The sequence below is a fragment of the Mustela nivalis genome, assembly GCF_964662115.1.
Source record: "Mustela nivalis genome assembly, chromosome: 2".
Taxonomy (NCBI): Eukaryota; Metazoa; Chordata; class Mammalia; order Carnivora; family Mustelidae; genus Mustela; species Mustela nivalis.
Window position 1 is genome coordinate 161,159,639 of NC_139021.1, and position 9,953 is coordinate 161,169,591.

A 9,953-nucleotide genomic window follows, 5' to 3' on the forward strand; every position below is an offset into this window, starting at 1 on the left:
TAGCTCAGCCTCTAGGGGCTCTTTTAGAGGTAGTTGTAGAGACTACAACTGGAAGAATTCATGCCAATTCCAGCTGGTAGTTTATGAGTGCTTTGAAAGCACAGTTGTAATCATCGGCAACCAACACAGGCTCACTAAGTTGGAGTATACCAAACTAACCTCATTTCATTTTGATTTAAAGGTTAAGGATCTGGGGTGCCTGGGTGGTTCAGTGGGTTAAAGCCTCTGCCTTCAGCTCAGGTCATGATCCCAGGGTCCTGGGATTGAGCCCCACATTGGGCTCTCTGCTCAGCAGGAAGCCTGCTTCCCCTCTCTCTCTCTGCCTACTTGTGATCTCTATCTGATAAATAAATAAAATCTTTTTTAAAAAGGGGGGGATGGTTTAAGGATCTGATTTACCAGGGGAATGTAGTAGGCAATATCCCTAGAGTTCAGCAAAATTTTTGGTGGTATCATGATAATCACTTGAGGCTCACGGTGGAATGGAAAGACCTGCTTTGTTTTATATCAGTTTAAGGAAGCGCTTCATTCTAGAATTAATAGACTGGGTATTTTGAACTCTCACTCTGTCCCTTTCTAGCTGTATTTGGTCACTACTTTGCCTCTCTGAGCCATAATTTCTTCATCAGGAAAGGTAATATTTACCTCCAAGTGCTGTTGGGAGGAAAATAAGAACTTATACTATTAGTACCTTAACATAGTACCCGCTACCTCCCATTTGTAAGATGAAGAGGAGGGGGAAGTAACAGGAAATAGCTCATAACAAGGGCTGTAACAGTCTACTTTTTATGCAGAACTATGCAGGAGTGTAATTCCATTATCAAGGTCAGAGGTGAGGCCTCTGGGTGGCTCAGTGGGTTGAGCGTTTACCTTTGGCTCAGGTCATGATCCTGGGGTCCTGGGATCAGCCCCGCAGCATCCCTCTCCCTGCTCAGCAGGGAGTCTGTTTGTCCCTCTTCCTCTGACTCTCCCCCCTTGATCAAGGTCTCACTCACACTCTCTCTTTCGAAGGAATAAATTTAAAAATCTTTAAAATGGGGGGGGGGTGGGGAGGAGGAGAGGAGGTGGTGGTGGTTAGGGGCAAGTTTCTTGGAAAAATCTGAAACAAAAGCCTGTGTTCTACCATGAGCCTAAGGGAGAACGACTCCAAGAGTGGAGATTGCTCATGGCATCTCCTAAAAAGAAACTTTACTTATCACAGATCTTCAGCCTCAGAGTCAGTACTTTATGAAATCCTGTACTGATCTTGCTGCCACTGAAAGTGTTCAAGCGGAGTTGGGAGCTATGTAAAATGCAACTTTCTACACTGGAGGAAGTTCGAACCGTTGAGGTTTGGGATGCATTTTCAATCCCAATGTTCCAGATCTCTGTGATGGATGAGCAAGACCTGAGTCTCTCCGATGAACACCTCTTTTACCTTCCCTGGCGCAGAGCTCCGAAGCTCAGGTCTGGAAGTCTGGCCGCCTGTGACCTGCCATTTATAGAATAAGTTTCAGGTTCGGGTGGTCTCTTCCAGGAGACGCTGAGTAAGGAGACAGGAGAGGATTTTTGGAGTCTCCCTGCGGCTCCAGAGAGGCCACCAGATGGCGCCCCGGAACAGACTGCAAGATCAACTTCCTTCCTCTTCCCCCAACTCTTCCCGGCAGCGGGGCCCCGCTCGGGGCTGGAGACTCGACGGCTGGGGCCAGCCAGCTTCCCCCTGGGGTTCCCCGGCTTCAGAAGTGGCCAAGCGTTAGGCGCGGCATAAGCCGACTAGTAGTAGCAGGGACTGTCAGCTGTCTGGGGTAGGCAGGGTGGGTGTCAGAGACCGGAGCAGGGGCCCTTGGCGCGGGGATGGCGCTCGGTCAGCGAATCCAGCCTCGGGCAGGTCCCTCTGCTAGAGTTCAAGCTTTAGCTGACCGTCATCCTACCTCCCCGCTCTCCTGCGGGAGATAATAGTTCCCCTCCACGGGGCGCGCCCGAGTCGCTCCGGATTGGCTGCACGAGTCCGGAGTTAAACTTTCAGCCAGTGAAAAAGGTTACAGGGCGTGACGCACGGAAACGTCACGGGAATTCCCCCCTCCCGGGGGTGGAAAAGGGGCTTTCCCGGCTGGAGCCCTGGTGGCAGTGGAGCAGTGTCGGGACCCGTCCAAGGTGGGTCGGGCCGGGAGCGAAGCCGGAACCGGAGCCGCCGCCGCGGTGAGTGGCCGGGCCCAGACCCTTGAGTGGCCGGGACACGGGGAAGGGCGGGAGGAGGGCCCTTAACTGACCGACTTCCAGGGCTGGAGAGCGGCTATGCACGCGCGCGCGCGCGTACACACACACACACACACACACACACACACACGACGCACAGTAACAAGACACACGGATACCCATCGACGTCCTTGCACTAAAAAACCCAAACAACAAAAAAACACCTGGACCCATACGTGCACCTACGCGTATACTAGCGGTCGCACAGCATTGTTCCTGTACTCAGACTCGCATACACGTACACGCAAACATGCTCACCCGTGCAAGGTACCAGGACCCATACCCTTCACGCACAAACTCAGATATGCTCACCTGTGTGCTTATATATCAAGACACGCTCAGATACGTCCACGCTGAGAAGTTGAAGGACGCTCACCTGTGCACAGCCTTGCTCACCGGCACACGCATATTGACACCACACGTACACAACATTCCCGCAAGCACAGGGGACGACACACTATACCTGCGACAGAAACACGCACTAGAGACACACACAGCTATGGGACTGGGGCAGGGGACATGGACACCGCCCCGGAGCAGGGGCGGTGTTGGAATCCAAAGACTGTTGAGATGTTTCGGGGAGCGGGAACAGAAGAGTCCATCCCAAGAAGGAGACACCCTTCTTTCCCCCGCCCCACGGCCTCAGAGTTCGTTCTCGGGTCAGAACCCCGGGGCCCCCCACTGGGAAGAGCCCCCGCCTACAGGCCTTCGGAAAGGAGGCCTTCCTACTGCAGGAATGTCCCCCCAAAAGCCCCCGGGTGAATCAGCCGTGGCCTCCCTCGGGGTAGAAAATCCCAAGGTTGCTCCAGGGAGGGGAAGGGGGCGGGAGGCGGGCCTGGCCCTAGCCTGAAAGCGTCCGCCAGGTTTGAAAGACCCTGCAGTCCCCGGCGCCTGCCCGGATGTGTGGAAGGGGGCCCAACCAGCAGGGGCGCTTCCCCGGGTCTAGTTGCCCCTCTGCCGGCAGAGAGGCTACTAAGACCTCAGAGCCCAGCTACCACCTCGCACCCCTCCCGCTCCGGGGGCGTGGCCAGTGGCGTCATTTCCAGGCCCGCCCCCTCCGGCCCCGCCTCCCCCTGGTATTTTCGGGACTTTCCTAAGCTGTTCTAACTTTCCTGCCGCTTCCCGGGCCCAGCCCAGCTCAGCTCCGGATCTCGCTCTCCACCGGATCTCCCCTGCCACACCCGGACGGGTGGCTGGTAGAGATCAGACCCTCCCCCAAATCTGGGTCCCTCTCGCCCCCCCAACTCCTGTCCTGATCTCTCCCTGCCCCCGCCACTCCCCCCCCACCCCCCACCCAAGGCGGGCGCCTGAAACTCTGGGAAACGGAACCGGGCCGGAGCCACCCGACAGAGCCAGGCCTAGTCCAGAGACATGGAAAGTTGCTACGACCCAGTGAGTCACGCCTCCTGGCTGTAAAGCCGGCCGGCTGCCCCCACGTCTGTCTGTCTGTCTGCCCGTCTGTCGGAGTCCCCTCTGCTCCCCTGCACCTGTAATGCTCTCTGATTATCTCAACCCACCGGTCAGTCTGTCTGCCTGTCTGCCAACTTCTTCCAGTAGGAGCTTTTTCATGGGCCTGAGGAGGGAAGGGAGCGGTTACTCAGGGCTGGAAAGTGGAGGGCTCTGGGGTGGCTCAGAATCTGTTGTGACTGCGGTCTGTCTCCAAACCAGGCTCTGGATGGCATGATCGAATATGATGACTTCAAATTCGACCCGTCCATTGTGGAGCCGAAGGAGCCAGCCCCAGAGACAGGTAAGTTCCTTATGTTTCCTTGTCTTAGAGTGGGGGAGGGAGGAGCATGTGTCCTCCGGTTTGGGGATGGGCTCAGAAATCCTGGCTCAGCAAGGCCCCTCTGTCCCCAGCTGATGGTCCTTACCTGGTGATAGTGGAACAGCCTAAGCAGGTGAGTGAACAGAGGGATGGTGTGGGGTGACTTCAGCTTTATGGACAGGTGGGGTAGCAGTAGTTGGGTGGCCATGGGAGGGTCACTGATCACAGAGGCCACTTCAGGTTGGAATGGTTGGCTACTGCTAAGCCCAGTGGTGGTGTGGTTCAGGAGATACTGCCAACTGTTGTGGTCACTGCTGGCTGGGAGTGTGGCTGGCTTGAGGGGAAGGGGGGCCTCTCCTGTTCACAATGTCATTCTGCCCCGGGACATTCAGCGAGGCTTCCGATTTCGATATGGCTGTGAAGGCCCCTCCCATGGAGGATTGCCAGGTGCCTCCAGTGAGAAGGGCCGGAAGACTTATCCCACAGTCAAGGTGAGTCCAGGTGGTGATGGAGGGTGGGCCAATGGACGGTGTGTTCAGGGGCATTACTGACAGCTCTCACCCCTCCCAGATCTGTAACTACGAGGGACCAGCCAAGATTGAGGTGGACCTGGTAACACACAGTGACCCGCCTCGTGCTCATGCCCACAGCCTGGTGGGCAAGCAATGCTCGGAGCTGGGGGTCTGCGCCGTGTCTGTGGGGCCCAAGGACATGACTGCCCAGTAGGTGCTCCCCTCGTTGCCTGCCAGCCCTAGGTCCAAGCCCACTTCTGTGAGCTTAGCATCTGACCAAGGGGAGAGAGGTTGGGCCCAGAACCCAAGGCTCCAAGTAAAAACCGGGAAAGCTTCCTGGAGGAAGTAGGGCTGAGTTGAGCCCTGGCATCGGGGAGGGTGCCTCAGGAGGAAAGAACTGCCTGCAAAGCTTCCGACTGCCCCTCCCCCACCCAGATTTAACAACCTGGGCGTTCTGCATGTTACCAAGAAGAACATGATGGAGATCATGATACAAAAACTTCAGAGGCAGCGACTCCGCTCCAGGCCCCAGGGCCTTACTGGTACGGAGGGAGGAGGGGTCATGGGAGGTGACCGTGGAAGGAGTAGAAGAGGAGGAAGAGGGCAGGGATCACGTGTATGTCCACCATGCCCACTGCCCAGAGGCTGAGCGGCGGGAGCTGGAGCAGGAGGCCAAGGAGCTGAAGAAGGTGATGGACCTGAGCATTGTGAGGCTGCGCTTTTCCGCCTTCCTTCGAGCCAGCGATGGCTCCTTCTCGCTGCCCCTGAAGCCTGTTATTTCCCAGCCCATCCATGACAGCAGTGAGTATCCTGATCATCTGGGTTGCCAGGCCGAGGTGCTAGAGGGAGCACGGGGGCAGTCTCAATCTGTGGCGTCAGACGGGCCCAACTTTGAACTGGGCCCACCACATATGAGCTGAGGAATCTTGAGCAAGTCATTTCCCAAGTATGGCGTCCATCTTGGGTAAATGAAGATACTAGCAATTCCTGTATTTCTTGTGGGTGTTCAAATAATAATACAAAGCACCTGGCTCCATAAATGGAGCCATGGCTATTATGTCATCTCAAGTAATTGAAATCCCACCGCTACAGAGTCTCCTGGGGCCTCAAACCTGAAGATTTCTCGAATGGACAAGACAGCTGGCTCTGTGCGGGGTGGAGATGAGGTCTACCTGCTTTGTGACAAGGTGCAAAAAGGTGAGGCTGGAGCCCAGGCTGGGAGCTAAGGCCACTGCGTATCAAGATGGGGAGCCAGGGCAGCTCTAAGACAAAAGGCCCTGGAGATTCTACTAGAAGCTATGGCCAAGCTTCAATTTTCCCTATAGATGACATTGAAGTTCGGTTCTACGAGGATGATGAGAACGGATGGCAGGCCTTTGGGGATTTCTCTCCCACAGATGTCCATAAACAGGTACCCTAGGGCCAGGGCCAGGGCCTGGGGTGGGGAGGGCACTGAACTAGGCCAAGACCTCAATAACACCTTATGTCCTCCAACCCCCTGCCAGTATGCCATTGTGTTCCGGACACCCCCCTATCACAAGATGAAGATTGAGCGTCCTGTAACCGTGTTCCTGCAGCTGAAACGCAAGCGGGGCGGGGATGTGTCCGACTCCAAACAGTTCACCTATTACCCTCTGGTGGAAGGTGGAGCTGGGCTGAGGGGTGGGGGGGAGCCCTGGGCTGGGCTGTCCCGGAACTAGATCAGGGGACCCGTGAGTCAAGTCAGGAGTGGGGAAGGCTCCAGGAAGAGGTGGTCCTAGGAGACACCCTGAGGGCTTTTGGTGGGAGGGCCAGGACCAAACTCAGGACAGAGCTGTTGAAGCATGGTGCAGAAGTTGGGGTTTTAACCTCTGTTTTCCCTCTGGCCCCAGACAAGGAGGAGGTGCAGCGGAAACGGAGGAAAGCCTTGCCTACCTTCTCGCAGCCCTTTGGGGGTGGCTCCCACATGGGTGGAGGCTCTGGGGGCTCGGCTGGGGGTTATGGAGGATCTGGAGGAGGAGGTGAGGGGCTGCTGGTAGCGGGAAGGGGGAGGGAGGAGGGAGGATGGGTAAGAAGGAGAGAAGTTGGGGGGTTAGAAATCTGGGAGAGTCCTGGCTGGTGCCTCCTACCCACAGCCCGGCCTGTATCCGCAGGTGGCAGCCTCGGCTTTTTCCCCTCCTCCTTGGCCTACAGCCCCTACCCGTCGGGCTCGGCCCCGATGGGCTGCTACCCCGGAGGCGGGGGCGGGGCGCAGATGGCCGCCGAGGCACCCCGCGTGGCTGCCGGGGAGGAAGCAGCGGAGCCGAGCGCGTCCCCCCTGACCCCCCACCGCGAACCGCAGGCCCCGGACCTGCTGCAGCGAGGTACAGCCTCTTGAATCCGGGCGGTCGGGACGCTGCGGGTGGGGACCGAGCCCGTGCCCACGCCCCTGTCGCCCGCAGCCCGGGAGTACAACGCGCGCCTGTTCGGCCTGGCGCAGCGCAGCGCCCGAGCTCTGCTCGACTACGGAGTCACGGCGGACGCGCGCGCCCTGCTGGCAGGACAGCGCCACCTGCTGACGGCTCAGGACGAGAACGGAGACACGTAGGTGGGCGGGCGGCCGGGCGGGCGGCAGACCCAGGTTCCCAGGGCCCGTCAGGGACTTGGAGCGCGAAGGAAGGTTGTGGGGTGCGGGACGGGGAAGGAAGTTGCAAGAAGCCAGGGCTGTAGAGTCGGACGGACCCGGTTCCAAGTCCGGCCTCGCTATGTACTAGCTGCGCTCAAGGTACTTGATCTATCCCCACTTCAGTTCTGTTGGCTGTTGAGAGAGCACCATAGTACCGACATACTGATCACGGTGCGCAGAAGGACTAAGTTCGGGTGCAGCGATGGCCCTGGAGACGTTTGAGTTCCACAAGCCCCAGTGACAGATCGTGGAGGCAGTGGGATTTTGAGGGTAGAGGATGCTGAGTGGCTGGGCTCTCTAAGCCGCAGTCTCACTCTCACATTCCTCAGGCCACTGCACCTCGCCATCATCCATGGGCAGACCAGTGTCATAGAGCAAATAGCCCACGTCATCTACCACGCCCGGCATCTCGGTGTTGTCAACCTCACCAATCACCTGCACCAGGTGAGGGGCACCTAGGATGAGGGGGCAGGAGTTGGAAGGCGGGTGGGCCGAGGCTGGGGGTGGACCTGGCTCATTCCACCTCATCCCCAGACGCCACTGCACCTGGCAGTGATCACCGGGCAGACGAGGGTGGTGAGCTTCCTGCTGCAGGTGGGCGCAGACCCAGCCCTGCTGGACCGGCATGGAGACTCCGCGGTGCACCTGGCTCTGCGGGCGGGGGCCAGTGCCCCCGACCTGCTTCGTACCCTGCTGCACAGCGGGGTTCCCGCCATGCACCAGCTGTTGCACATGCCGGACTTTGAGGGTGAGTTCATCACCTCCTCTGGACTGGGGGGAGGCTGGGCAGGGGCAAAGGTGTGGACCAGGGAGGGTGCATGGTGAGTGCCTGGTGTGAATGCGAGGTGTTGATGTCAGCTGGTCAGGGGGCTACGTTGGGGTCGCAGCCGTGGGCTCAGTGTCTGTGTCCCTAGGTCTGTACCCAATACACCTGGCAGTCCACGCCCGAAGCCCCGAGTGTCTGGATCTCTTGGTCGACAGTGGGGCTGAAGTAGAGGCTGCAGAACGGCAGGGGGGCCGGACAGCCCTGCATCTAGCCACGGAGATGGAGGAGCTGGGCTTGGTCACACATCTGGTCACCAAGGTGGGACTGAGGATTGGTGAGGAGGCGGGGCCAAGGATTGTAGAACCAGGGACGGTGAAGATGCAGGGAAAGGGGAGACCAGACAGTGGATGCTGGGATCAACCACTCCCTTGCATCCCACAGCTCCGTGCCAACGTGAATGCCCGCACCTTTGCCGGAAACACACCCCTACACCTGGCAGCTGGATTGGGATCCCCCACCCTCACCCGCCTCCTCCTGAAGGCTGGTGAGTCTCATCCTTGGAGCCTATGAACAGGGCTGGTGGGGAGGAAAAGAGGTGCCTCCCAGTCCCCCCTTTGCAGTTCTCAATGTGGGCTCCCCTTGTCCCTCCTCACAACTACCTCCCTCCCCAGGGGCTGATATCCTCGCAGAGAATGAAGAGCCCCTGTGCCCACTGCCTTCGCCCCCCACCTCTGGTAGCGACTCAGATTCTGAGGGACCTGAGAGAGACACCCGAGGCAGCTTCCGGGGCCACACACCTCTTGACCTCACTCGTAGCACCAAGGTGAGGCTAGCCTGGAACAGGAGGCCCCAGGGAATGGGGTACCTGGTGGGCTTACGGCTGGTGCCCGGACTTGAGGCCTGGGGTGGAAGGTTGTCAAACTGAGGCTGTCTCCCTAGGTGAAGACCTTGCTGCTAAATGCTGCTCAGGATGCCACGGCACCCCCCCTCACGCCGCCCAGCCCTGCAGGTGAGAGTTCTTCCCCTGGGGCAGACTGCAGGCCCCTGCTCACGGAGGTCCTTCTTTAGAACCTCTAAAGCAGGGCTCCCTTGCTCCCTTCCTGTTGCCACGCACTGCCCTGGTACCAACTGCCTCACCTGTCAGACTCCCTGGAGAGCAAGGTGTCTGCCTGGGCCTGTCTCTGGGCCTAACAGATACAGCTGCATGTGTGTCCCTATCAGGGCCAGAGCCACCACTTGAGGATACAGCCTTACAGAACCTGGAGCATCTGCTAGATGGGCCAGGAGCCCAGGGCAGCTGGGCAGAACTGGCAGAACGGCTGGGGCTGCGCAGTCTGGTGGACACGTACCGGAAGACCGCCTCACCCAGCGGCAGCCTCCTGCGCAGTTACAAGGTCAGCTGGTCCCCATCCCCTGCTCCGAGCCTGGCTTCTTTCCCCTGTCTCAGATCTCAGGGGCTCCCTTGGCCCCAGGGCTCCTGATCCTACATTCCAATCTCCTGTCTCTTCCTTCTCCCCAGCTGGCTGGTGGGGACTTGGCAGGCCTGCTGGGCGCCCTGTCTGACATGGGCCTGGAGGAAGGAGTGAGGCTGCTGAGGGGCCCTGAGGCCCGAGACAAGCTGCCCAGCACAGGTAAAGGGGTCCTACCTGGAACGCAGATCCGGGCCTGGAGGGTGGGAGGCCTAAGACCTTAAACGTTTCCCTGTCGCCTTCCCTGTGCCCATTCGCCTAGCAGAGGTGAAGGAGGACAGTGCATACGGGAGCGAGTCGGTGGAGCAGGAGGCAGAGAAGCTGGGCTCACCCCCTGAGCCACCAGGAGGGCTCTGCCATGGGCACCCCCAGCCTCAGGTGCACTGAACTGCTGCCCACCCACCAGCCCCTCCCCGGGCCCCTCTGTACAGCACCCCTGCCTATTCCAGTTCTTATTTAACACCCCGTGCCCACCCCTCCGTTGGGGCAAATAAAGGATTCTCATGGGAAAGGGAGAAGGCACGGCCCCCTCCCTAACTTATGGCTACCCCTGATGTGA

At 58.8% G+C, this 9,953-nt stretch overlaps 1 protein-coding gene across 1 annotated transcript; it reads left to right on the top strand.

Annotated features, from left to right (window-relative positions):
* Positions 1 to 415: 415 nt before the first annotated feature.
* Positions 416 to 9,941, top strand: NFKB2 (nuclear factor kappa B subunit 2). The gene is made up of 23 exons (XM_082722458.1): positions 416 to 2,178; positions 3,535 to 3,627; positions 3,904 to 3,985; positions 4,096 to 4,136; positions 4,396 to 4,494; positions 4,574 to 4,725; positions 4,951 to 5,057; positions 5,158 to 5,316; positions 5,608 to 5,712; positions 5,841 to 5,926; positions 6,021 to 6,159; positions 6,387 to 6,515; positions 6,648 to 6,857; positions 6,936 to 7,077; positions 7,489 to 7,603; positions 7,694 to 7,907; positions 8,074 to 8,243; positions 8,367 to 8,469; positions 8,597 to 8,748; positions 8,865 to 8,934; positions 9,147 to 9,319; positions 9,445 to 9,556; positions 9,660 to 9,941. The coding sequence occupies exons 2-23, from the start codon at positions 3,607 to 3,609 to the stop codon at positions 9,779 to 9,781; spliced, it is 2,703 nt and encodes a 900-aa protein (XP_082578584.1). The 5' UTR covers positions 416 to 2,178; positions 3,535 to 3,606; the 3' UTR covers positions 9,782 to 9,941.
* Positions 9,942 to 9,953: the final 12 nt, after the last annotated feature.

Bases quoted from the DNA above. Each gene is read 5' to 3' on its own strand.
- NFKB2 (XM_082722458.1), top strand. From the start codon at position 3,607: ATGGAAAGTTGCTACGACCCA. The intron at 8,470-8,596 runs GTGAGTCTCATC...CTCCCTCCCCAG, and splicing joins CCGCCTCCTCCTGAAGGCTG to GGGCTGATATCCTCGCAGAG. The intron at 9,557-9,659 runs GTAAAGGGGTCC...TTCGCCTAGCAG, and splicing joins AGACAAGCTGCCCAGCACAG to AGGTGAAGGAGGACAGTGCA.